This window comes from Bufo gargarizans, chromosome 2, assembly GCF_014858855.1.
Source record: "Bufo gargarizans isolate SCDJY-AF-19 chromosome 2, ASM1485885v1, whole genome shotgun sequence".
Lineage (NCBI taxonomy): Eukaryota > Metazoa > Chordata > Amphibia > Anura > Bufonidae > Bufo > Bufo gargarizans.
In genome coordinates this window covers 378,690,006-378,717,941 of record NC_058081.1, presented here as the reverse complement: position 1 = coordinate 378,717,941, position 27,936 = coordinate 378,690,006, and the positions used below count along the sequence as shown (strand labels likewise).

Sequence of the window (27,936 nt, the reverse complement as noted above, 5' to 3'; positions counted from 1 at the left end):
CCGGTCCCACTCCCTGCAGGAGGCGGCGGCGCGGTGTTGTGACGTCACTGTCGTGCGACTGCCTGACCGACGACGACAGAGAGAAAAGAGCGCGACCCGGTGACCAGGGAGGGGATGAGAGGACGCGGGGGAGCCTGGAGAGCAGCAGCGGACGTGTATGTGCGGGGCCGACCCCCGGAGACCCGCGCCCCATTGTGTCCCTGCCCCTCTATGACCTGCACCCCCTGGTATCACAGTGCCCCCTCCATACCCTGCACCCCCTGGTATCACAGAGCCCCCTCCATACCCTGCACCTCCTGGTATCACAGTGCCCCCTCCATGACCTGCACCCCCTGATATCACTGTGCCCCCTCCATGACCTGCACCCCCTGGTATCACAGGGCCCCCTCCATGACCTGCACCCCCTGGTATCACAGGGCCCCCTCATACCCTGCACCCCCTGGTATCACAGGGCCCCCTCCATACCCTGCACCCCCTGGTATCACAGGGCCCCCTCCATGACCTGCACCCCCTGGTATCACAGAGCCCCCTCATACCCTGCACCCCCTGGTATCACAGAGCCCCCTCATACCCTGCACCCCCTGGTATCACAGTGCCCCCTCCATGACCTGCACCCCCTGGTATCACAGTGCCCCCTCATACCCTGCACCCCCTGGTATCACTGTCTCCCCCTCCATGACCTGCACCCCCTGGTATCACAGGGCCCCCTCCATACCCTGCACCCCCTGGTATCACAGTGCCCCCTCCATGACCTGCACCCCCTGGTATCACAGTGCCCCCTCCATGACCTGCACCCCCTGGTATCACAGAGCCCCCTCCATGACCTGCACCCCCTGGTATCACAGGGCCCCCTCCATGACCTGCACCCCCTGGTATCACTGTGCCCCCTCCATGACCTGCACCCCCTGGTATCACAGAGCCCCCTCATACCCTGCACCCCCTGGTATCACAGTGCCCCCTCCAAGACCTGCACCCCCTGGTATCACAGTGCCCCCTCCAAGACCTGCACCCCCTGGTATCACAGTGCCCCCTCCATACCCTGCACCCCCTGTTATCACAGTGCCCCCTCCATACCCTGCACCCCCTGGTATCACAGTGCCCCCTCCATGACCTGCACCCCCTGGTATCACAGTGCCCCCTCCATACCCTGCACCCCCTGGTATCACAGGGCCCCCTCCATACCCTGCACCCCCTGATATCACAGTGCCCCTCCATACCCTGCACCCCCTGGTATCACAGTGCCCCCTCCATGACCTGCACCCCCTGGTATCACAGTGCCCCCTCCATGACCTGCACCCCCTGGTATCACAGTGCCCCCTCCATACCCTGCCACCCCCTGGTATCACAGTGCCCCCTCCATACCCTGCACCCCCCTGGTATCACAGGGCCCCCTCATACCCTGCACCCCCTGGTATCACAGGGCCCCCTCATACCCTGCACCCCCTGGTATCACAGGGCCCCCTCATACCCTGCACCCCCTGGTATCACAGGGCCCCCTCATACCCTGCACCCCCTGGTATCACAGGGCCCCCTCATACCCTGCACCCCCTGGTATCACAGGGCCCCCTCATACCCTGCACCCCCTGGTATCACAGGGCCCCCTCATACCCTGCACCCCCTGGTATCACAGGGCCCCCCTCATACCCTGCACCCCCTGGTATCACAGGGCCCCCTCATACCCTGCACCCCCTGGTATCACAGAGCCCCCTCTATGACCTGCACCCCCTGGTATCACAGGGCCCCCTCCATGACCTGCACCCCCTGGTATCACAGGGCCCCCTCCATGACCTGCACCCCCTGGTATCACAGGGCCCCCTCCATGACCTGCACCCCCTGGTATCACAGGGCCCCCTCCATGACCTGCACCCCCTGGTATCACAGGGCCCCCTCCATGACCTGCACCCCCTGGTATCACAGGGCCCCCTCCATGACCTGCACCCCCTGGTATCACAGGGCCCCCTCCATGACCTGCACCCCCTGGTATCACAGAGCCCCCTCATACCCTGCACCCCCTGGTATCACAGTGCCCCCTCCATGACCTGCACCCCCTGGTATCACAGGGCCCCCTCCATGACCTGCACCCCCTGGTATCACAGTGCCCCCTCCATACCCTGCACCCCCTGGTATCACAGGGCCCCCTCCATGACCTGCACCCCCTGGTATCACGGTGCCGCCCTCCGTACCCTGCCCCCCCTGATATCACGGTGCCGCCCTCCGTACCCTGCCCCCCCTGATATCACGGTGCCGCCCTCCGTACCCTGCCCCCCCTGATATCACGGTGCTGCCCTCCGTGCGTGGTGCCATGAGGTATCTCTGCTTTGTCTTGCAGCCCCCCACGATGAGGCACACCCCAGTCCAGCGCCCCTTTGCCAGCCACTTCCTGCCTCCCGGGAAGCACGATAAGCTGTTCAGCATCCAGGAAGATGGCTGCTGGGAGACGGAGGAGTCCCCCCAACTGAAGACCACATGCAGGCAGCCCCCACGACAGCGGCGAGGGCGGAGACAGCGGCTGCGCGTGTTGCGTTCTCTGTGCATGCGCCTCTACAAGAAGACAATCTCGCTGCCCTTCTACTGGAAGATATGGGGCAGTCTGGGGGGCCGCAGGAGACGTTTAGGTGCCAGGAGGAGGGAAGGAGGAGGCGGCTCAGCCGGGATGGAGGTGGGAAAAGCACAACGCCTGGGACCTATGGAGGAGCCGTCACTGGCCAATCACATTGCTGAAGAGGATGCCGGTAAGTAGCGCGTAGGTTTTGGCTTAGGCTACTTTCACACTAGCGTTCGGCTGTCCGCTCGTGAGCTCCGTTTGAAGGAGCTCACGAGCGGACCCAAACGCCTCCGTCCAGCCCTGATGCAGTCTGAATGGACGCGGATCCGCTCAGACTGCATCAGTCTGGCGGCGTTCAGCCTCCGCTCCGCTCGCCTCCGCACGGACAGGCGGACAGCTGAACGCTGCTTGCAGCGTTCGGGTGTCCGCCTGGCCGTGCGGAGGCGAGCGGATCCGTTCAGACTTACAATGTAAGTCAATGGGAACGGATCCGCTTGAAGAGGTCACCATATGGCTCAATCTTCAAGCGGATCCGTCCCCCATTGACTTTACATTGAAAGTCTGAACGGATCCGCTCAGGCATCTTGCGCACTTGCGAAATTTTTCTAAGTTATTAATGCAGACGGATCCGTACTGAACGGAGCCTCCGTCTGCATTAATATGATCGGATCCGTTCAGAACAGATCCGATCAAGTGCAAGTGTGAAAGTAGCCTTATGTCCTCTGTCCGTGCCACCCATCCCCCATCACCTGCTTCTTTTTACCATCAGGTCCAACGCTTGGACTTCCCAACGGTTTCTCCCCTCTCCCCTTGGAGTCTGAGACCATCCTCATCAGCAACGTGTGCAGCATCGGGACACCGGACGGTCCTACCCCAAATGGACCCCACAACCAAGGAGGCTTAACCCTATCTGTAGAGAAGGAGGTCCCGGCCCCAGCGTTAACCGAGGAGCATGTGGCCTGCGTGCAGAGTGAGTTCATCACTGCAGCCGCCGTTCACACCGCGAGCAGCGCCTGGTGTGTACGGTAAATGCAGGCCGCCTGACTGGTACCATTCACTGGGAAATTGAGAAAAGCCCTTTTTTTATTTTCTTTTTTTCTTTTTGAAGTGGGTGAGGTGACCAAAAAAAATCTATTTGGACATTTTGATATATAGAGGTCATGGAGTCGGCCCATCTCATGAGCCCATTCCATAAACCTCTTCTGCTATGACATGTCAGGAAGGGGTTAATGTCAGCGGCCTATTATACACACGTTCCATACACCTTAAGATTGGGTTGGTCCCTCTTCTTGGAAAGTCAGCCCTCTGCTCCTCTGGGAAGACTTTTTTTCCAAGATTTCGGGGGGATTCTGCCCAATATCCAGGACACCATTTGTGAAGTCAGACCCTGATGGTGGAGGAGAGGGCCCGGCTCCCAGTCTCCGCTCTGGTGTTGGATGGGGTTAAGGTCAGGGCTCTGTGTGGTCAGTCGGGTTCTTCCAGACTCCCCCAGCCATGTCTTTGTGGAACTTGCTCTGTGCACTGGGACTCTGTCCTGGAGGAGCAGAAAAGGGCCTTCTCCAAACGGTCACCGTACACTTATCCACAATGTCTCTTCTGCTGAAGCTTTAAGGTTTCCTTTAACTGGAACTAAAAGGCCAAAGATGACCCCCCCCCCCCGAGCATTACCCCTCCCTTACCAGACTGAAGTAAGTCCACTGGTGCCGTGATTTAGACCCTCTGTCCCACGCCTGGCATCGTGTGTGGTGATGTAAGGCTGGCACGGACAGCAGCTATGGAAACCCATGCCATGAAGTTCTGGGAGGTCTGGACTACAGTTATGGTGTCCACAGAGTGTTGGTGACTTAAGCACTTGTTCCTCAGCACCCGACAACCCTGCTCAGTAACTTTTTGGTCTCCAGTTCATGGCTGAGTTGGGGTCCATTCACGCGTCCGTTGTTTCTTTCCTGATCTGTTCCGTTTTTTGCGGAACAGATCTGGACCAGTTCTGTACCCATTCATTTTCAATGGGTCCTGAAAAAAATCGGACAGCACAATGTCCGATATATTTTTTTCTTTTTTCTTTTTCTTTTTTTTTCAGGACCCATTGAAAATGAATGGGTACAGAACTGGTCCAGATCTGTTCCGCAAAAAACGGAACAGATCAGGAAAGAAACAACGGATGTGTGAATGGACCCTTATTCTGGTTCCTTCTACTTTACAATAATACTGCACGGCTAGAGGCTGGATGTTATACACTGTGGTAATGGTAGACTGCACGGCTGGACGTTATACACTGTGGTAATGGTAGACTGCACGGCTAGAGGCTGGATGTTATACACTGTGGTAATGGTAGACTGCACGGCTAGAGGCTGGATGTTATACACTGTGGTAATGGTAGACTGCACGGCTAGAGGCTGGATGTTATACACTGTGGTAATGGTAGACTGCACGGCTAGAGGCTGGATGTTATACACTGTGGTAATGGTAGACTGCACGGCTAGAGGCTGGATGTTATACACTGTGGTAATGGTAGACTGCACGGCTAGAGGCTGGATGTTATACACTGTGGTAATGGTAGACTGCATGGCTAGAGGCTGGATGTTATACACTGGTAATGGCAGACTGCATGGCTAGAGGCTGGATGTTATACACCTGTGGTAATGGTAGACTGCATGGCTAGAGGCTGGATGTTATACACCTGTGGTAATGGCAGACTGCATGGCTAGAGGCTGGATGTTATACACCTGTGGTAATGGTAGACTGCATGGCTAGAGGCTGGATGTTATACACCTGTGGTAATGGTAGACTGCATGGCTAGAGGCTGGATGTTATACACTGGTAATGGCAGACTGCATGGCTAGAGGCTGGATGTTATACACCTGTGGTAATGGTAGACTGCATGGCTAGAGGCTGGATGTTATACACTGTGGTAATGGTAGACTGCACGGCTAGAGGCTGGATGTTATACACTGTGGTAATGGTAGACTGCACGGCTAGAGGCTGGATGTTATACACTGTGGTAATGGTAGACTGCACGGCTAGAGGCTGGATGTTATACACTGTGGTAATGGTAGACTGCACGGCTAGAGGCTGGATGTTATACACTGTGGTAATGGTAGACTGCACGGCTAGAGGCTGGATGTTATACACTGTGGTTATGGTAAAATGCACGGCTAGAGGCTGGATGTTATACACTGTGGTAATGGCAGACTGCATGGCTGGACGGTCTACACTGTGGTAATGGCAGACTGCATGGCTGGGTGTTATACACTGGTAATGGTAGACTGCACGGCTAGAGGCTGGATGTTATACACTGTGGTAATGGTAGACTGCACGGCTAGAGGCTGGATGTTATACACTGTGGTAATGGTAGACTGCATGGCTAGAGGCTGGATGTTATACACTGTGGTAATGGTAGACTGCACGGCTAGAGGCTGGATGTTATACACTGTGGTTATGGTAAAATGCACGGCTAGAGGCTGGATGTTATACACTGGTAATGGCAGACTGCATGGCTGGACGTTATACACTGTGGTAATTGCAGACTGCATGGCTGGACGTTATACACTGTGGTAATGGCAGACTGCATGGCTGGACGTTATACACTGGTAATGGTAGACTGCACGGCTGGACGTTATACACTGTGGTAATGGTAGACTGCACGGCTGGACGTTATACACTGTGGTAATGGCAGACTGCACGGCTGGACGTTATACACTGTGGTAATGGCAGACTGCACGGCTGGACGTTATACACTGTGGTAATGGTAGACTGCACGGCTGGACGTTATACACTGTGGTAATGGTAGACTGCACGGCTGGACGTTATACACTGTGGTAATGGCAGACTGCACGGCTGGACGTTATACACTGTGGTAATGGCAGACTGCACGGCTGGACGTTATACACTGTGGTAATGGTAGACTGCACGGCTGGACGTTATACACTGTGGTAATGGTAGACTGCACGGCTGGACGTTATACACTGTGGTAATGGTAGACTGCACGGCTGGACGTTATACACTGTGGTAATGGTAGACTGCACGGCTGGACGTTATACACTGTGGTAATGGTAGACTGCACGGCTGGACGTTATACACTGTGGTAATGGTAGACTGCACGGCTGGACGTTATACACTGTGGTAATGGTAGACTGCACGGCTGGACGTTATACACTGTGGTAATGGTAGACTGCACGGCTAGAGGCTGGACGTTATACACTGTGGTAATGGTAGACTGCACGGCTAGAGGCTGGATGTTATACACTGTGGTAATGGTAGACTGCACGGCTAGAGGCTGGATGTTATACACTGTGGTAATGGTAGACTGCACGGCTAGAGGCTGGATGTTATACACTGTGGTAATGGTAGACTGCACGGCTAGATGGCAGACTGCATTGCTGGACGTTGTACACTGTGGTAATGGTAGGCTGGACGTTGTACACTGTGGTAATGGTAGGCTGGACGTTGTACACTGTGGTAATGGTAGGCTGGACGTTGTACACTGTGGTAATGGTAGACTGCACGGCTAGAGGCTGGATGTTATACACTGTGGTAATGGCAGACTGCATTGCTGGACGTTGTACACTGTGGTAATGGTAGGCTGGACGTTGTACACTGTGGTAATGGTAGGCTGGACGTTGTACACTGTGGTAATGGTAGGCTGGACGTTGTACACTGTGGTAATGGTAGGCTGGACGTTGTACACTGTGGTAATGGTAGGCTGGACGTTGTACACTGTGGTAATGGTAGGCTGGACGTTGTACACTGTGGTAATGGTAGGCTGCGCGGCTAGAGGCTGGATGTTATACACCTGTGCTATTGGGGCTGAAGTCAATGATGGTGAGACCTGATGTGAACTCCATGTAGTGGATGCCATGTTCTGGATGAGCAGGCTTTCTAGATTACTGGCGTTGTCTTGTGGGGGCTGCGGCGGCTGATGCTACCTTCTCCTCTCCCAGGTATCCTGGACCAGTTCCTCCAGACGTACGGCAGTCTGATTCCACTGGGGACGGACGAGGTGTTGGACAAGCTTGAGGATGTGTTCCAGCAGTCATTCTCCACCCCCTCCAGGTACGTGTAGTTCAGGACTGTGTGACGTCACACACTGCGACCTGCTAAGCGTGGACGTACATGTCACGTGGGAAAGAGAAACTGCTAACCAGTATCCAATGTAAATGGAAGATGATGGGAGTATTACTGACCACATCTGTTTTCCCCCTCGCCTATGACAGCACCCATGGAGAGACCGCCTCCTACTCCTCAGGACAGGAAATGGGAACCAGAAACCGCTTTAAAAGAGGGACCACCCTCTCCACCTCCAATTCTGTTTCCTGTCTGAAGGGGACAGTAGGGAGTCGGAAACGGTCAATAGATGGAGCTGCGGGCGCCCCGACTGTGTAGGAGGGCTTACCCGTGCGCCGTAAGTCTCCTTTAGGAGCCGCTGCTAAGTCTGGGCCTCTTTCTCCCTGCTCTGCACCTTCTCGGCCCAGGGGGGTGTTTTTACCTTTCTGCCACTGCGGCCTGGACAGTGATGTACCTCCGGTGGAGGGAAGCTATCCCTGTAAGCCGGAAGTGGGGGAGCTGGCGTGCGCGCCCGGGTGAGAAAAGCCGAGCCAGCTCACTGCCCTGCTGGCTGAAGAAGTTCCTCCGTATGGAAGATCCAGTGTCTGAACATGGAGCAGTCTCCGCGCGCAGAAGCCACTGAAACCACCAATGAAGCGCCGGTATCGCGGTGGGGTAAGAGGGGTGATCCCCCATGTGGTTGTTTACTCATGGGGGTCATCTTCTGTGTAGAAAGGTCTCCAGATCAAAGGACAAGGGGTGTGCTATATGTAAAAAGAAACTACCCTCTGCCTGGGCGAAGCCCCTTTGCCAGGCTTGTGTGAGTAAGTTAATGGAGGAGAAAGCTCCGTCTCTGATGGGCAGCATCAAGCAGATGATCCGAGAGAAGGTTAAGGAGTTGGTTAGCGGCCTGCTAAAAAGCCGCCCTAGTACCTCTGCAGCGGCATCAAATCCATCCTCCAGCGACAGTGATGTACTTTCTGGATTGGAGGAAGAGGGAGAATGTCTGTCTTTCATCAAATGAGTCCTCTGAGGAAGCCGCTTTTTTATACAGAGAACATTAATTCCCTAGTAAAGGTTGTGCGAGCTGCTATGGGATTAGATGACCCAAAGCCGACGCAGTGGATGAAGGATCACATTAAAGGGGGTACCCCTAGGGAGCAGTTATCATTTCCTACTTTTTATAATGCCCTAGATTTTATGGCGGATGCTTCGGCCAACTCCCTAAGATTATCGGCCAGGGCTTCCGCTTTATCCAATGCTGCCCGTAGGGCTATCTGGTTGAAAAGCTGGAGCTGAGATGCTAGCTCTAAGGCCAAGCTTTGTGGCATTCCGTGTCAAGGGGAATTCTTATTTGGCCCGGTCCTCAATGATCTTCTTGAGAAGGCCTCTGATAAGAGGGGTTTTCTTTCCATCAGTCAGCCACCTAAAAAATCTTTCCTCCCCAAGTTTAACAGGGAAGTTTTCAGAGGAAGAGAAAGATCTAGACAATATATAGGAGCGGCAAAAATGTCAGAGGCCTCAAAAAAGCAGCCCCAATGACGCCAGGCCTCCGGTGGGTGGTCGTCTGTCTCACTTTTCAAGTCGGTGGCAAAAAATTTCCAACAGCCCATGGATAAATGCTATTATAAAAGAAGGCTTAAAATGTAATTTTCAGAGGCTTCTGGAAGACAGATTTGTGTTGACAGACTATCGTGCAGACCCCACAAGGCAGGCAGCCATTATTTCAGAGGTTTATTCCCTATAGTAAAACAAGTATTGGTGGAGGTTCCAAAGCAAGAAGAGGCAAGAGGATTTTACTCAACTCTTTCTCTTGTAAGGAAAAAAAAATAAATGCTGAAAGGTTCTTTTCATACCATGATAAACTTAAAACGTCTGAACCGTTTTTTGGTGTACGAAAAATTTCAGATGGAATCCATCGGGTCAGCAGTGAACTACCTCTTCCCAGATTGTTACATGGCCACAGTGGATCTCAGGGATGCCTATTATCATGTTCCTATCCATCCCCACCACCAAAAGTTTTTGAGAGTAGCAGTTCTCTTAGAGAGCGAAATTATGCATGCCCAATTTCAGGCCCTTCCCTTTGGACTGTCTGAGGCCCCAAGGGTTTTTACGAAGATCATTGCAGAAATGATGGCTCATGTGAAAGAGAAGGACTTGGTGATAATTCCCTATCTAGATGATTATCTTCTCCTCGCCCAGTCAGATCACATCTTGGAAGTACAGATTACCTGGTTGAGAGAGGTTCTGGACAAACTAGGATGGGAGATGAGCTTAGAAAAGTCCGGTGTGCAATCGAGTCAAAAGTGCAGTTTCCCTAAAAAGCCATATCGGTGCTGTGGCTGTTGACTGCCACGATTCCAGGAGTGGAATGGGCCCAGTACCACTCAAGGCCCCTTCAGATTCTGGAGGTTTGGGACAGGCGTACTCTCTCTGGATCGGGAGTTTCAGCTATCATCCCAGACGTTGCTTCCTCTGGAGTGATGGAGGAATCTTCACAATCTACATAAGGGTGTTACCTGGCACAGAGATGCAGTCCTCTCTTTGACCACGGATGCCAGCCCCTTCGATTGGGGAGCCCATGTAGAGTCTCTGCTACTGCAGGGAACCTGGGACTTCGGTTCCCGTACTCAGTCTTAAAGTTTCAGAGAACTGAATGCTATCAGATTAGCATTGACTCAGTCTTCCGTTAATCGGGGGCACAAATGTCAGGATCTACTCTGACAATATGACAGCAGTTGCCCACATCAACAAGCAGGGTGGTACCAGAGCTCAAAGTCTGATGACCCTAAGCCACCATGTTTCAGGCTAGCGGAGGATTTTCTCTTATTTCTTTCTGCAGATCATCTAAAAGGGGTAGACAACGTAGAAGCAGACTTCCTCAGCCGTCATCATCTATGCCAGAGCGAGTGGTCCCTAGATCAGTGGGTTTTCAACAAAATCTCGGCCTTATGGGGCTTCCCGGAAATAGACCTCTTTGCCACCAGGTAAACAGAAAGTTGGAGGGGTTCTCTGTCACCAAGGGATCAACCGAAGGCTGTAGATGCGTTGGCTCAGTCCTGGAGAAGAGGTCTTCTTTATGCCCCCTCCCCCTCTGAAGCTGTTGCCAAGGGTACTCAAAAGGGTCATAGTCATAGCCCCCTTTGGCCAAGCAGGGTGTGGTTTTCAGATCTCCACAGAATGTCAGTCGCCACCCTCTGGGTTCTTCCAGTTTTCTGGGGTCTTCTAGCTCGGGGACCAATTCTTCACCCAGAAGTGGAGAGTCTTCATCTGACTGCCTGGATTTTGAGAGGGAAATTTTAAAAAGGGGTCTCTCTGATGAGGTCATCACTATGTTGGCTGGTCGTAAGAAGGTCACTTCTGACATTTATTTGAGGATTTGGAGGGCTTTTTGCAGATTTGCTGGTTAAACCAGTGGATGTTCTGGAGGCTCTAGATATTCCTCGTCTTACATTTTTTACTTAGACCGGGCACTTTAAAGGTGCAGATCTCGGCCTTAAGCGCCCTATTTGAATTTAAATTAGTGGGTCTTCCCTTGGTAAAGAGATTCATCACTGCAGTTTTAAAATTATCCCCAGTTTGCAAAAATAGGGTCCCTCCTAGGGATCTAAATTTAGTTCTTTCAGCCCTGACGTCAGATCCTTTTGAGCCGATAGACAGCATTTCCACGAAGATCTCCCTAAAGCTGGCCTTTCTCCTAGCTATTACCTCTGCTAGACGGGTTAGTGAGATGGCTGCTCTTTCCATTGACCAGCCTTACTTAAGGATCTTGGAGGATCGGGTGGTTCTATCTCCTGATCCTTCCTTTTTGCCAAGTGTCTTCCTCTTTTCACCGTGCCCAAGAGAGAGTTCTTCCCTCCTCCTATGCTTCTCCGAAAAATTAAGGAGACGGAGTTTCATTGTTTAGACGTGAAGAGATGTTTAATTCGTATCTGCAGGTCACGCAGCCATGGAGGTCTTCCTCCCATCTGTTGCTTTGCTTTCAGGGTAGTAAGAGGGGCTCTGCTGTATCTTCCCAGACTATCGCTAGATGGATCAGGCAGGCTATTTACTTGGCATACTCTTCCAAGGGAGCTGTTCCACCATCGGGGCTCACTCTACTAGATCAGTCTCTACCTCTTGGGCAGAGAGGGCCTCCACTTCTATAGAGCAGATTTGCAGGGCTGCCACACGGAGTTCTCCGCATACTTTTTTCAAACATTTAAAAAACTTCAGCTGCCTTCTAATGAAGGCCTGATATTTGGCCGTAAAGTACTTCAGGCTGTTGTCCCACCCTAGATAGATCTCGCTTATATCTCCATGGGTGCTGTCATAGGTGAGGGGGGGCGAAATGAGATTACACTTACCGGTAATTGGTTTTCTTTGAGCCTATGACAGCACCCGGCTAATCCCCTTCCCCCCAAAAATATGTATGTGTGTATGTCTTAGTTCTCGGAAAAGGACTGGAGGTGGAGAGGGTTGTCCATCATTTAAAGCGGTTTCTGTCCTGAGGAGTAGGAGGTGGTCTCTCCATGGGTGCTGTCATAGGCTCAAAGGAAACAGGTTACCGGTAAGTGTAATCTCACTTTTCCTTGTGTCATCTGCTGGGTGGTTAGTGTGTGCGTACATGTTCTGCAGGAAGGCGGTCGTCCAGCACGTCATCCAATCGTATCAGCGTCTGCCCGGGAACAACCTGGTGCGCAGCTTCCGTGTTACATACAAGAGGCATGTGCTGAGCATGGACGACCTGGGGACGCTGTATGGTCAGAACTGGCTCAACGACCAGGTAAGTACAGGACGCAGGAGTAGTGTGGAGAGGTGTGTGTCGGGTTAGTAGAGGATGCTGGTGTAGTGTGGAGGTGTGTGTGTGTGTGTCGGGTTAGTAGAGGATGCAGGTGTAGTGCGGAGGTGTGTCGGGTTAGTAGAGGATGCAGGTGTAGTGCGGAGGTGTGTCGGGTTAGTAGAGGATGCAGGTGTAGTGCGGAGGTGTGTCGGGTTAATAGAGGATGCTGGTGTCGTGTGGAGGTGTGTGTGTCGGGTCAGTAGAGGATGCAGGTGCGGTGGAGAGGTGTCGGGTCAGTAGAGAATGCAGGTGCGGTGGAGAGGTGTGTCGGGTCAGTAGAGAATGCAGGTGCGGTGGAGAGGTGTGTGTGTCGGGTCAGTAGAGGATGCAGGTGCGGTGGAGAGGTGTGTGTGTGTGTGTGTGTCGGGTCAGTAGAGGATGCAGGTGCGGTGGAGAGGTGTGTGTGTGTGTGTCGGGTCAGTAGAGGATGCAAGTGCGGTGGAGAGGTGTGTGTGTGTGTGTCGGGTCAGTAGAGGATGCAGGTGCGGTGGAGAGGTGTGTGTGTGTCGGGTCAGTAGAGGATGCAGGTGCGGTGGAGAGGTGTGTGTGTGTCGGGTCAGTAGAGGATACAGGTGCGGTGGAGAGGTGTGTGTCTGTCAGTAGAGGATGCAGGTGCGGTGGAGAGGTGTGTGTCTGTCAGTAGAGGATGCAGGTGCGGTGGAGAGGTGTGTGTCTGTCAGTAGAGGATGCAGGTGCGGTGGAGAGGTGTGTGTCTGTCAGTAGAGGATGCAGGTGCGGTGGAGAGGTGTGTGTCTGTCAGTAGAGGATGCAGGTGTGGTGGAGAGGTGTGTGTCGGGTCAGTAGAGGATGCAGGTGCGGTGGAGAGGTGTGTGTCTGTCAGTAGAGGATGCAGGTGCGGTGGAGAGGTGTGTGTCGGGTCAGTAGAGGATGCAGGTGCGGTGGAGAGGTGTGTGTCTGTCAGTAGAGGATGCAGGTGCGGTGGAGAGGTGTGTGTCTGTCAGTAGAGGATGCAGGTGCGGTGGAGAGGTGTGTGTCTGTCAGTAGAGGATGCAGGTGCGGTAGTGACGTCTTCTCTTCGCAGGTGATGAACATGTATGGAGACTTGGTAATGGACGCAGTGCCAGAGAAGGTGAGTTGTTTCCCGCGGTGCAGTGGCTTCCGTTCACATCCTCCCCCCCTCAGTTGTAGTTATTTGCCTGCTTTGTACAGTGCCCCCAATAATGCTGTATGGTGGTCCCTGCTTGTGCCCTGCCCTCCAGTAACCCCATAGCGCCCCACCAGGTGAGTACGGTCCCCATCGGGCCCCCAGGGCCCCTCCTGGGTCAGATCTGCTGCCTCTCTACCTGTTCCTTACCCCTCCTCGCTCCTGGGCTGCACCCACTGATGACAGGACACTATAGGCATCTGGAGAATGAGGGGAGGGGGAGCGCTCAGCATGCGGGGATGATGGGAGTCTGCCGCCGAAAACGCTGTCTCATCCGTTACTTCTTCTTCCAGGTTCACTTCTTCAACAGCTTTTTTTATGACAAACTAAGAACAAAAGGATATGACGGAGTTAAGAGGTGGACAAAAAACGTGAGTACTGCACCCCCACCAGCGTGGTGCCCATGTCACGTATGAAGCCCGTCGTGTTCTTACATGCAGGTGACACGGACAGGTAATGAGTATCGCCAGCTTCCAGTGGTTGGACCTGGTGACACTGCTTTATCTATAGTCTTCAGCTCCCATCCTTGTGAGGAAGACGTGGGGACGCGGCTGCCCCTTCAGACTACAGGGGGTCGTCTGTTACACCTGCGCTGGAGCTGTGTGCCGGAAACGGGCTACAGTCCGCCATGCAGCAGGTGATGTTCTGATTCAGTGTCCCCCGCCAGTATGGATGGACGTTCTCTTCCATTACAGCAGGATGATGATGATGATGGCACCCACCACCTCGCTGCCTGACCGATTCCAGGTGGAAGAGATCTCGCTCCCCTTCTTATCATAAAGAGTTGAAGCCGAGTTACTGAGGGGAACGTGCATTACCCGGGGCGGACCCTTAATGTGGGACATGGCTGCTGCATGGCCATGTCCAGCCAGAAGCATACAGATTAACCTCTCGTTGGCCTACAGTCCAGGGCTCAGGACACGGAGTGGACATGTACTTCTAGAAGCAACGGGGGCATGGCCATTACACTTAGAGGCTCTGCAAATGCTGCACTTCGGCAGGAGGGGCGGCAGTTCAGAGGGAACAGAGCCTCTAGGTGTAATGGTGACGCCCCCATTGCTCCTAAAGGCTCATTTGCATTCAGTAAGGGCGCATTCACACGACCGTAGACAAGAATAGGACATGCTCTCTATTTGTGGGGCCGTGGAAGGGATCTACATGGTGTACCCTTTGAAATGGGTTTGTGTAAATATCATTTTTCTCGCCATGGGGCCAATGCAGATGCCTTCAGCCGCTAGGCCGCACATGCAACACGTCAGCCGGTGTCATAGGGACAAATCTGCTGACAGAGGCCCTTTAAAATCTCTGCTTTACCTGCAATTTGTGCGTCAGTCGGCTGCCAGGCGTGGATGGCGTTTTGTCTGAATTTGGCGGAAATAGTGTGTATGCAGGCAGCATTTCTAGGATACTCGGCCTGTAGTGTCCACCATCTTGGCTGAGGTTCTGGTTTCCTCACACCCCATATGCTACTAGAAATTAGATGGTGAGCCTGCAGCTACCCGCTCTCCAGGCAGCCATGTTTCTGTGGTCCCAGATCTCCTTACTGCGTGAACCTTCAGATATGAGCTGCGCTTGGTTGCTTGTCTTCTGACCCCATGTCTCCTCCTTGTTTCCAGGTTGATATATTCAGTAAGCAGCTGCTGTTGATTCCCATACACCTGGAGGTTCACTGGTCTCTGGTCTGTGTGGACGTCCCTAAGCGGACCATTACTTATTTCGATTCCCAGCGCACCCTGAACAGGCGCTGCCCCAAGGTATGTCTTGTATACAGCAGTGTTTTGTGGTCATGAGGGTATCCAGACCTGGTGTGTAACGCCATATTCTTTCTCATAATGATTCCTTACTGCTAACACATTAGGTCAGTGGTAGTCCCAAAGGTCCATTCACACAGGCTTATGATTGCACAAACCATTGCACTTTGTTTATTTTAACCACTTCAACCCCGCTAGCTGAAACCCCCTTCATGACCAGAGCACTTTTTACACTTCTGCACTACACTACTTTCACCGTTTATCGCTCGGTCATGCAACTTACCACCCAAATGAATTTTACCTCCTTTTCTTCTCACTAATAGAGCTTTCATTTGGTGGTATTTCATTGCTGCTGACATTTTTCCTTTTTTTTGTTATTAATCGAAATGTAACGATTTTTTTTGCAAAAAAAAAGACATTTTTCACTTTCCGATGTAAAATTTTGCAAAAAAAACGACATCCATATATAAATTTATCGCTGAATTTATTGTTCTACATGTCTTTGATAAAAAAAAAATGTTTGGGCAAAAAAAAAAAATGGTTTGGGTAAAAGTTATAGCGTTTACAAACTATGGTACAAAAATGTGAATTTCCGCATTTTGAAGCAGCTCTGACTTTCTGAGCACCTGTCATGTTTCCTGAGGTTCTACAATGCCCAGACAGTAGAAACACCCCACAAATGACTCCATTTCGGAAAGTAGACACCCTAAGGTATTCGCTGATGGGCATAGTGAGTTCATAGAACTTTTTATTTTTTGTCACAAGTTAGCGGAAAATGATGATTTTTTTTATTTATTTTCTTTTTTTTTCCTTACAAAGTCTCATATTCCACTAACTTGCGACAAAAAATAAAAAATTCTAGGAACTCGCCATGCCCCTCACGGAATACCTTGGGGTGTCTTCTTTCCAAAATGGGGTCACTTGTGGGGTAGTTATACTGCCCTGGCATTCTAGGGGCCCTAATGTGTGAGAAGAACTTTACAATCAAAATGTGTAAAAAATGGCCTGTGAAATCCGAAAGGTGCACTTTGGAATATGGGCCCCTTTGCCCACCTTGGCAGCAAAAAAGTGTGACACATGTGGTATCGCCGTACTCAGGAGAAGTTGGGGAATGTGTTTTGGGGTGTCATTTTACATATACCCATGCTGGGTGAGAGAAATATCTTGGCAAAAGACAACTTTTCCCATTTTTTTATACAAAGTTGGCATTTGACCAAGATATTTCTCTCACCCAGCATGGGTATATGTAGAATGACACCCCAAAACACATTCCCCAACTTCTCCTGAGTGCGGCGATACCACATGTGTGACACTTTTTTGCAGCCAAGGTGGGCAAAGGAGCACATATTCCAAAGTGCACCTTTCGGATTTCGCCGGCCATTTTTTACAGATTTTGATTGCAAACTACTTCTCACACATTTGGGCCCCTAAATTGCCAGGGCAGTATAACTACGCCACAAGTGACCCCATTTTGGAAAGAAGACACCCCAAGGTATTCCGTGAGGGGCATGGCGAGTTCCTAGAATTTTTTTATTTTTTGTCACAAGTTAGCGGAATATGAGACTTTGTAAGAAAAAAAAAAAGAAAAATAAATCATAATTTTCCGCTAACTTGTGACAGAAAAAAAAAACATTCTAGGAACTCTCCGTGCCCCTCACGGAATACCTTGGGGTGTCTTCTTTCCAAAATGGGGTCACTTGTGGGGTAGATATACTGCCCTGGCATTCTAGGGGCCCTAATGTGTGGTAAGTAGTTTGAAGTCAAAATCTGTAAAAAAAATGGCCTGTGAAACCCAAAAGGTGCACTTTGGAATGTGTGCCCCTTTGCCCACCTAGGCTGCAAAAAAGTGTGACACATCTGGTATCGCCGTACTCAGGAGAAGTTGGGCAATGTGTTTTGGGGTGTCATTTTACATATACCCATGCTGGGTGAGAGAAATATCTTGGCAAAAGACAACTTTTCCCATTTTTTTTTTTTTTTATTCAAAGTTGGCATTTGACCAAGATATTTTTCTCACCCAGCATGGGTATATGTAAAATGACACCCCAAAACACATTCCCCAACTTCTCCTGAGTACGGCGATACCAGATGTGTCACACTTTTTTGCAGCCTAGATGCGCAAAGCGGCCCAAATTCCTTTTAGGAGGGCATTTTTAGACATTTGGATCCCAGACTTCTTCTCACACTTTCGGGCCCCTAAAAAGCCAGGGCAGTATAAATACCATACATGTGACCCCACTTTGGAAAGAAGACACCCCAAGGTATCCAATGAGGGGCCTGGCAAGTTCATAGAATTTTTTTAGCGGAAATTGTTTTTTTTTTTTTTTTCTCACAAAGTCTCCCTTTTCGCTAACTTGGGACAAAAATTTCAATCTTTCATGGACTCAATATGCCCCTCACGGAATACCTTGGGGTGTCTTCTTTCCGAAATGGGGTCACATGTGGGGTATTTATACTGCCCTGGCCCTAAAGCGTGAGAAGAAGTCTGGAATATAAATGTCTAAAAAATGTTACGCATTTGGATTCCATGAGGGGTATGGTGAGTTCATGTGAGATTTTATTTTTTGACACAAGTTAGTGGAATATGAGACTTTGTAAGAAAAAAAAATATAAAATTCCGCTAACTTGTGCCCAAAAAAATGTCTGAATGGAGCCTTACAGGGGGGTGATCAATGACAGGGGGTGATCAGGAAGTCTATATGCGTGATCACCCCCTGTCATTGATCACCCCCCTGTAAGGCTCCATTCAGACGTCTGTATGTGTTTTGCGGATCCGATCCATGTATCCGTGGATCTGTAAAAATCATACGGACATCTGAATGGAGCCTTACAGGGGGGTGATCAATGACAGGCGGGTGATCACCCATATAGATTCCCTGATCACCCCCTGTCATTGATCACCCCCCTGTAAGGCTCCATTCAGACGTCCGTATGCGTTTTGCGGATCCGATCCATGTATCCGTGGATCCGTAAAAATCATATGGACGTCTGAACGGAGCCTGACAGGGGGGTGATCAATGACAGGGGGGTGATCAATGACAGGGGGGTGATCAATGACAGGGGGGTGATCAATGACAGGGGGGTGATCAATGACAGGGGGGTGATCAATGACAGGGGGGTGATCAATGACAGGGGGGTGATCAATGACAGGGGGGTGATCAATGACAGGGGGGTGATCAATGACAGGGGGGTGATCAATGACAGGGGGGTGATCAATGACAGGGGGGTGATCAAGGGTTAATAAGTGACAGGGGGGGGTGTAGTGTAGTGTTTGGTGGTACTTTACTGAGCTACCTGTGTCATCTGGTGGTCGATCCTAACAAAAGAGACACCAGAGGACCAGGTAGCAGGTATATTAGACGCTGTTATCAATATATATATAATATACCTGTTAGGGGTTAAAAAAAATCACATCTCCAGCCTGCCAGCGAGCGATCGCCGCTGGCAGGCTGGAGATCCACTCGCTTACCTTCCGTTCCTGTGTGCGCGCGTTCACAGGAAATCTCGGCCCTCGCGAGATGACGCGTATATGCGTCACTGTGCGCAGGGCTGCCGCCTCCGGACCGCACATCTGCGTTAGGCGGTCCGGAGGCAGTTAAACCTGCGCAGTGATCTGCCGTGAACTGACCTTGTTCTTCAGGGCATCTTTTATGATCGGTCCCATACAGTGCTGTGAATGGAGCTAAACAAACTCCATTCGTTATATTGTCGATCTGCGTTTCACATTCAGGGGTCGTCATCTTGCTGGGCGATAAATCGCCTTCCTTGTCTGTTCTTGCAGTAGCAGGCTTGTCTTCTAGCCATCCACTTTCCAATCTGCCTGCACGTGGCACCCAGGACCTGCTGCAGAGACGCCTCCATAGAACGGCATTCTGACCCTGCGTCAGTAGAATTAGCAGACTTTCCAGTTTGATTGCCCATGCTAGGAAGTATTTTTTTTTTTTCTTTGGCACCATTGGAGATGGCCGGATGCTCCTCCCCAGCAGCTGGCAGTATTTTGGGTTTGCAGGTATTTTCTGACCGACCGTTTCGGGCACTGACGTGGTTTATAAAGCCCCTGGCTGGCTTCACAATCACACTTGAAATCCGTTCCAGGGACACAGGTTTAAGGGCCTTATTCTTCCACATGCTACAACTATTCAAACCATAGGCTCAGAAGAGCTGATCGTTAACGGGGTTGTCCACTCCTTCCCATCTTCAGGATATCCGATCGGCAGGGGTCCGTCAGCCTGCACCCACCCTGGTTAGCTGCAGCAATAAGTGCTGGAACTACCCGGCTCTGTCCATTGTGTATAGGACAGAAGTGGTTACTGCGGCCCTGCTCCGACTGAAGAGAACGGACCTTCAGCAGTCACAAAGGAAGCAGCCGAGATCCTCTCCTTCCATGGCCAGAAAGTCATGTGATCTTTGCAGGACCCATCCCAAGAATAGGTTGCAAACGTTAGTCAGGAACACACGGACCCCAAAGATGGCCTCTGCCCCAGTGTATTCACCTATCTGTCAGCATTGGGGTGTACGCCATACATTGTCCCAAGATACCACCACTTGTCACCAGGGCACATGAACTCATTCCAGAAGAGGCATTGGTGGTGAATGAAGCTAAGCAAGAGATACGAGAATCATCAGTGATTATAATGGCTGCTGATGGTCTGTGCTCGATGCCATCTCTCTTGGGTACAGCTGGTGGGAGCGCTCACCTGGTTCCCTTCTCTGCCTCTCCACAGACCCATGCGCAGCGGCATTCCTCTGCACTTCCCAGTGGACAGCACTGCTCGCCCTCCTCTCGCAGGCTGAGACTTGCTCCTCTCCGGCTCTGCCTCTCACTACCCATAAGGCGTGTGCACTCTCCAGATTTTAAAGGGCCAGTGTGAATACACCAGCCCACAATTAGCCACCCTTGGGTATTTAGGGCACCTTCCCTTGTGGGAGGGTGCATGAGCAGTAGGCCCTGGTGGCTGCTTTCTGGGAGGGCCTGTCGGGGCACATCACCCTGGGATTATCTGAATTCACTGGCTACCTGCATAGATTTCATTAGGGAGTATGTGTGAGAGAAGCCCCAGACTGACACCTTAGTTCCAGAAGCACCTGCTTCCTTCCCCCTCGACTCCTGCTCAGGAGCCCATGCAGCTGAACAGTCAAACTGTCCTGAGGAGGTTCATCAGCAAAGACCATTTGTGCTTATACTCCTGCGACGAGGGTCCTCGAGACGAGAAATGGCAGTGATTAAGGCCGGTAGGAGAGATGACCCTGTCCCTATGATAGTCATGCAGTGATGCCTGGTTTACTGAACAGGCCTTCCTGGATTCCAGGTCAGCGTGTAAATTCCTGCATTGGGCGTTGGTGACCCAGCACCGCATGCCAACTGTCCACTCTTGCTGGGATTGCCATGGCTCAACCTTCATGCTGCTGTGATCAACTTGTATAACGAGCAGGTTCTACATAGGAGCCCAGAATGTCCTTCATGGTGTCTGACTGTTTTGCACCCAGGTTCCTCAGAGTTTGCATGGTTTGTCTCCATCCTATGCCAGCTATGCTGACGTGTTTGAAAGAAAAGACGCTCAGGACCCTGCCACCTCATTGGCCATATGATTGCCTGAACCCACCCCACCTTATAGTCCTGAATCTCCGGCCTTGTCAGACTATGTAAAAGAATAGACTAATGTGCTATGAATAAGATCATTATGAAGAATAATTGGCCTCTGTCATTGATTTCCGAGCTCTTCAACAGGATTCACTAATTGGATCTGCTAGAGGCCCATGATTTTAGTCCTCATTTGTGAGGAAGACGAGTGGAAGATCGCTGTTAACACTTGTGACAGACATTGAGTGCTACATCCTGCCCCTTGGTCTCTACAACGCGCCCACTGTCGGAGATCAGCAAGAATGTATGTGTGTGATCTTGACAACATCTCGATTTACACACGTGACCTGACTACACACCAGAGACATGTTCGCACCATCCTCCAGCATCTACAGGAGAACAGGGTGTATGCAATATTTGAAACATGTTTTTTTTGTTTTGTTTTTAAGAACCTTCCTACCCTTCCTGGGTTATATAACTTCTGATAAACCCAGAAAAGCTGACTGCAGTTGTGGACAAGCCTCACCCTATGGGTCTGACAGCCATACAGGTTCCGCTGGGCTTTGCCAATTACTACTGTCAATTCATTGCTCAGTTTTCAACTCCCGCCACCACTATATCTGTTCTTACTTGGAAGAGGGTGAAGGCAGGGGATGGACACGACACGTTAAGACTGCGCTTCTGTCTTTCAAGCAGGCCTTCTCCTCCGCTTTGTTTCTGCACTTCCCAGATGTCTCAAAACAATTATTTCTGGGAGAGGATGTGTCCTCAGTGGGAGCCATAGCTGCCCTTGCCCAGAAAGGTTCTTCTGGTAAGATGGTCGTCTGCATTTTTATTTATTTTTTCTTTCTCGCAAAGTCCTTCCTGCTTCTGGATGGCGCCAGTCTTCATTTGCACAACCAGTAAGAACCTAATTTTATCGTCAGTTGGCTCAGTGTCTCAATCCTTCTAAGCTTGGTATTTGCTGTTTTTTTTGCCAGATTAAATTCTTAAATACTTTCAAGAGCATAAATCTAGATTGACAGGACATCCTGCTTACCTTAAGACATAAGACCTAATTTTCAGATACTATTGGTGGACTTCTTTATCCTAGGACAGCCAAGACTGTTGCCTCCTGTGTCGTGCCCACAGCAAGTCTCCTAGGCAGAGGTCTGTGGGTCTACTCTGCCCTCAGCCAGTAACTGACTCTCCATGGCCCAGGGGAGGATAAGACCCACAGGCAAGCATCGCTTTTCCAAGATGGCACATTCTATTCCACTGGCCAGCCTTTTTTTGCAGTTCAGCTGGCTATCTTGTTAACCCTTTCATGACCAAGGGTCATTGATGTCCCAGTTTCCAGGTCAAAATTTACAAATCTGACGTCACTTTATGTGGTAATTGCTTTGGAACGCTTTTACTTATCCAAGCCATTCTGAGATTTTCTCGTGACACATTGTACTTCATGATAGTCATATATTTGAGTCAATATATTTCACCTTTTATTTATGAAAAAATCCCAAATATACCAAAAATTGGGAAAAATTCTCAATTTTCCAAATTTCTATTTCTCTGCTTCTAAAACAGAAAGTCATACCTAATCTAATATAATATTTATTACATAACATTCCCTATATGTCTACTTTATGTTGGCGTCATTTTGGAAATGTCATTTTATTTTTTTAGGACGTTAGACGTTTAGAAGCAATTCTTCAAATTTTTAAGAAAATTGCCAAAACCCACTTTTTAAGGACCAGTTCAGGTCTGAAGTCACTTTGTGGGGCCTACATAGTGGATACCCCCATAAATGACCCCATTGTAGAAACTACACCCCTCAAGTTACTCAAAACTGATTTTACAAACTTTGTTAACCCTTTAGGCGTTCCACAAGAATTAAAGGAAAATGGAGATGAAATTTCAAAATTTCACTTTTTTGGCAGATTTTCCATTTTTATAATTTTTTTTTTTTTTTTTTCTTTAACACATTGAAGGTTAACAGCCAAACAAAACTCAATATTTATTACCCTGATTCCGCGGTTTACAGAAACACCCCACATGTGGTCGTAAACTGCTGTACGGGCACACGGCAGGGCGCAGAAGGAAAGGAACGCCATACGGTTTTTGGAAGGCAGATTGTGCTGGATTGGTTTTCTGAACGCCATATGTTTTTTATTTTTCTGCCGATCGTCTTGTGCAGGGGCTCGTTTTTTGCAGAAAGTGTTGAGGTTTTTATTGGTACCATTTTTGGGTACATAGGATTTTTTTGATCATTCATTATTACACTTTATGGGGCAAGGTGACCCAAAAATTGGCTGTTTTGGAACAGTTTTCATTCATTTATTTATTTTTTAACAGCGTTCATCTGAGGGGTTAGGTCATGTGATAGTTTTATAGAGAAGATCGTTATACGGATGTGTGGGGGGGGGGGGGGGGTGTCGCGGCCAGCAGGAGGAATGGAGGGGGCGGACTCAAGGAGGGGCACTGTCTGTGGACACAAGATGGGGCACAGATGGGGGGAGGGCACGAGGACACTGATTTCAGGCTCTGATCTAACCAATCGGATCGATTGCCGGCAAGGGGCCACTCTGATTGGTCCCTTGCTGGCATTACTGCTCTGTAGCATACAGGGCAGGGGCAGAAGCTTTAATCCAAGCACTTTGGAGCGCTTGGATTAAAGAGCTGCCAGAACGTTTATATACGTGGTAGCTGCACGGGGTATGTGCAGCCATCACGTGTATATATACAGATTGCGGTTGGGAAGGGGTTAATCAGACAAATCTTCCAGCTGCCATGTCTACCTCTACACATTGTCTCTGACAGACGTACAGATTATGTCTAGATACTAGAGGTCTCTTTTGCTAGTTGCTGGGCATCGAGTTGGACGACCTTTCATCTGCCTACTATCCCCAGTCCAACACACAGGTGGAACAAATGAATCAGATCTTGGAGAACAATTGTCACCATTTTTGTTTCTTTTAGTCAGGACACTTGAGTGTCCTTGCTTCCTTGGACACAGTTTTCCTAAAACAGCCACTCAAGTGAGTCCACAGGCATGTCGCTACTTTTCATTGTACATGGTCAGCCCCTGCGTACTCCTCTTCCTATTTCTACCTCCTCTTATGTAGCAGCTGGAGAGACTACATTCGGGAATTTCCTTCAGATTTGGAGAGACTAAAGGGTCCCTGGCCAAGGCATTGGCTTCTGTAATAAGGTGAGCAGGCAAAAGATTTGACACCATGCTTCTCTTCTTGAGACTAGGTCTGGCTATCCTCCAGGAATATTCACTTGAAGTTTCCCTGGGGGGCGGGTACCGTGGAGCTTGGGCACGGCCGTCGTATCATGCACCTGGTTCCTTGCTCTGCCTCCTGTGCGGCCCGTGCTCTTCCTCTGCACCTTCCCAGCAGGTATGGCTGTTTCTTGCCAACTCTGCCTCCTAGGACATGTGTGTGCTCTCGGGCTCGTAAAGGGTCAGTGCATGCGCACCCTAATATTCTGGAGCCTATAGTTGGTTATCCTTGGGCATTTATGGCACTTTCCATTGTTGGAGGGTGCCTGAGCAATAGGTTCTAGTTTCCTGCAGAGGTGCACTACTTGTCTTGTTCACTCACCCGTGTGCCGATTTCTGTTTGACTCTGGATTTCACCCTTTGTCTGATGTTCATACTGACCCTGAGCTGCCTGCCCTTGAGTTGTCCCTGATAACGGTTTTTGCCTGACTCCTCGATTCTCTGCACTGGCATCTCTTCAAATTTTATGGCTGCTGCACTTTACGGCATGGGAATTGAAGCCACCAACCTAAAATCCAGTGGGCTATTAACAGAGTCTTCCAGAATATGTACATCACCTATTCTCTTATTTATCATTGTGCTTGGAAAGATCAATCTCCCCTGTGCCTTTTTTATTTTATTTTTTTTATTCTTTAGATGTGGGACTAGCCCTTAGTTTCTTGAAGGATCAGGTCTCTGCCCTTTCCATCCTTTTATTAAAATCTTGGCTCTTCAAGGCCAGGCCCTCAAGGGATTCTAACTTACTTACTTAGTATTGGATGTTCTTCAATTTTACACCCTTTTTTGAGGCTGTCTGGCATATTTCCTTGCATCTCGTCGTCTGGAAGGTAACTTTTCCGGTTATGGTGACCTCCATCAAGTAGGTCCTTGAGTTGGCGGCAGTCTCCTGTCGCTCCTTACCATTCACCAGAACATGATGGTTCTGCACCCGAAGCCTTACTTCCAAATGTCTTATTCGCGTTCCACCTTAATTCAAAGACTTTTACCGTTATTCTATAGCTCCCATCCTAGGGAGCGTAAAATGTCTTGTGGGCCATCCGTCTGGATCTGTTACCTCTGCCTTCAGGCGACTGGACTTTGTCATCTCATATGGATGATGTAAGGAGTTCTCAGCCTTTACAGACAACGATTTCTTGTGAGAGCAGCTGGGCCATAGGTGAGGTGTCCACTCTGCAGATTTGTGTACAGTGCTGCTACCTCATCTTCTCGCCGCACCTTCTGCTAATTCTGCAAGATGAACACTTTTGCATGAACAGTTCCGGGCCCTTAGTTGCCTGAACTAGATGTATTGCCTGAGTTTTGTATTTCCAGGCCTGTGCTAGGACGTCCCATGAATGTCTCTTTTCTTTTAGGTTTAAGTTGGCCCTTTTTCTTTTTGGGCAGTGTTCTTATCTGTTCCTGGTTATGTGACATCTGTGCATTTGTGCTTCTCCTATTCCTGGGGTACAAACTGATAAGCTTTGTGTCTATGTGCTAGATATAAAGTCTGCTCCTCCTATGCAGGCTATATCTGTCGTGTCAGGGCCTGTACCCTTGGTTTCCTTAAATTTAAAGAGGTTTTACGGCGAGTATAAAAATCATCCTTGGTCTCGAAAATCATCTTCCCCCGACTGGTCTTTTTACCTTGTCCCAGACACGTTTGCAGTGCTTTGTGCCAGGAAGCTGCCGTATAAGCCCTAGGGCCTTCTGTGTGCAGGTGTATTTTTATAGATCTTATTGCTCAACTTCTTTCCAAAATTGCCTTCTATGATCAGATAAGGTTCCTGCTCTGTGTAATGTGGATTGTCTCCTCTGACAGCACATAGCCAAATATCTGCAGGCTGAAGCGATAAAGAAGGAGCGACCGGAGTTTTTCAGCGACTGGAAGGGATACTTCAAGATGGTAAGTGCCGGAGCACCCTTGGGTCATTGCGGCTGATTGCCAGGAGCTTTATGCTAATTGTTTTTCTTAAATTTCAGAATGTTGCGCGCCAGAATAACGACAGCGACTGTGGGGCATTCGTGCTGCAGGTTAGACGCCTCTCCTCCCCGCGTTCTGGTAGAGATCAGAGAATGGATAACTTAGCATGTCTCTTCTCTCTCCGACAGTACTGCAAGTTCCTCGCCTTGGAGCTCCCGTTTACATTCGGGCAGCAGGATATGCCAAAACTGCGGCGCCAGATGTACAAGGAGCTTTGTCACTGCAGGCTGACGATGTGAAAGAAGATGTTACGTGAAGCGTCTGGACTGAGCCAGGATCGTACAGTCTCCTAGAGGGTCCCTCTGCCATGTGTAACTGCCCGCTCCATGTCTGCACTGTGGACAGCCTCCGCAGTGGCCTCAACCCTTCAGGGGCAATCTGGAGCTTTCACTTGTAAATTGATTTGTGGAGTTCAGAGGTTTTTTTTTTTTTTTTTTTAAACACCTCCCAAGGTCCATCCTGACCCCTGCTCCTCCCCGCTTTTTACCCGCAGACTGTCCTGGTCTGCGTCCATCCAACCGGTTTCACCCTTCTAAAAAGTAACAGGCCCTCTTTGTGTCTTATATATTTTTTTTTCTCTTTTTGTATTTTTTTTTTTTTTTATTTAAACTGTTTCTGGGGAAAAAAATTTGTAGGATTTTTGTTTTTTGTCAAAAAACAGGAAAATAAAAAATGAATAAAAAGTTCTATAGAAAACGTGTCCTACAACTGCTCGCATTGACTTACTGTGACAGACGGGTGTTTTTAGTGTGAGATATGAGTGGCGGTATTTCTTCTATTTCTATACAGGGGGATCGTCTTACTAGAACAGTGTCTGTCATCACTAGGCCGAGCCGGGCACCTCCACATAAGAATGCACATGAAGGAGAATGGTGGGGTCCATCTTGTAGGATCTTTCCACCGTCTGCTGCCCGCCATTATTACGCGGTGTTGATGGTCACATGATCTAGCTGCAGTGCTCACACAGAAAAAACGCTTAATTTTCTGCAAACCAGCGGCGCCTTTTTATCACATGAACCAGGAGCCCAATGTTCCGTCTGCATACCAGCAATGGCTTTCACAGCAGCAAGTGTTAACACTTTCACTACCAGGCCTATATTGGCGACAACATTTTTATCCTCCCTGCCTTTCCAAGAACCATAACTTTTTTTACTTTTCCGTCTTCAGAGCAGTGTGAGGGGTTTTTCCCTTTCAATGCCACAAGGGTCTGACGTCTGATGGGTCCAGAGTGAGGGGAAGAGGGGTCTGGAGGATGATGAAGGTCCAGAGTGAGGGGTCTGGAGGATGATGAAGGTCCAGAGTGAGGGGTCTGGAGGATAAAGGAGAAGGTCCAGAGTGAGGGGTCTGGAGGATAAAGGAGAAGGTCCAGAGTGAGGGGTCTGGAGGATAAAGGAGAAGGTCCAGAGTGAGGGGTCTGGAGGATAAAGGAGAAGGTCCAGAGTGAGGGGTCTGGAGGATAAAGGAGAAGGTCCAGAGTGAGGGGTCTGGAGGATAAAGGAGAAGGTCCAGAGTGAGGGGAAGAGGGGTCTGGAGGATGATGGAGGGGTCAATGTGTCTGAAGGATGATGGAGAAGGCCCAGAGTCAGGGGTCTGGAGGATGACTGAGAAGGTCCAGAGTGAGGGGGAAGAGGGTTCTGGAGGATGATGGAGGGGAAGATGGGTCTGGAGTATGATGGAGAAGGGGAAGAGGGTTCTGGAGGATGATGGAGAGGTCCAGAGTGAGGGGAAGAGGGTTCTGGAGGATGATGGAGAAGGTCCAGAGAGGGGAAGATGGGGCTGGAGGATGATGGAGAAGGTCCAGAGTGAG

General features: G+C 50.0%; 1 protein-coding gene across 1 annotated transcript; it reads left to right on the top strand.

Annotated features, from left to right (window-relative positions):
* On the top strand, positions 1–26,789 carry SENP3 (SUMO specific peptidase 3). The gene is made up of 11 exons (XM_044280753.1): positions 1–155; positions 2,330–2,732; positions 3,315–3,515; positions 7,486–7,597; positions 12,206–12,353; positions 13,453–13,500; positions 13,869–13,946; positions 15,192–15,329; positions 25,968–26,051; positions 26,129–26,179; positions 26,258–26,789. Exons 2-11 carry the CDS (start codon positions 2,339–2,341, stop codon positions 26,366–26,368), a joined length of 1,365 nt encoding a protein of 454 aa, XP_044136688.1. The 5' UTR covers positions 1–155; positions 2,330–2,338; the 3' UTR covers positions 26,369–26,789.
* The last annotated feature ends 1,147 nt before the right edge of the window (positions 26,790–27,936 follow it).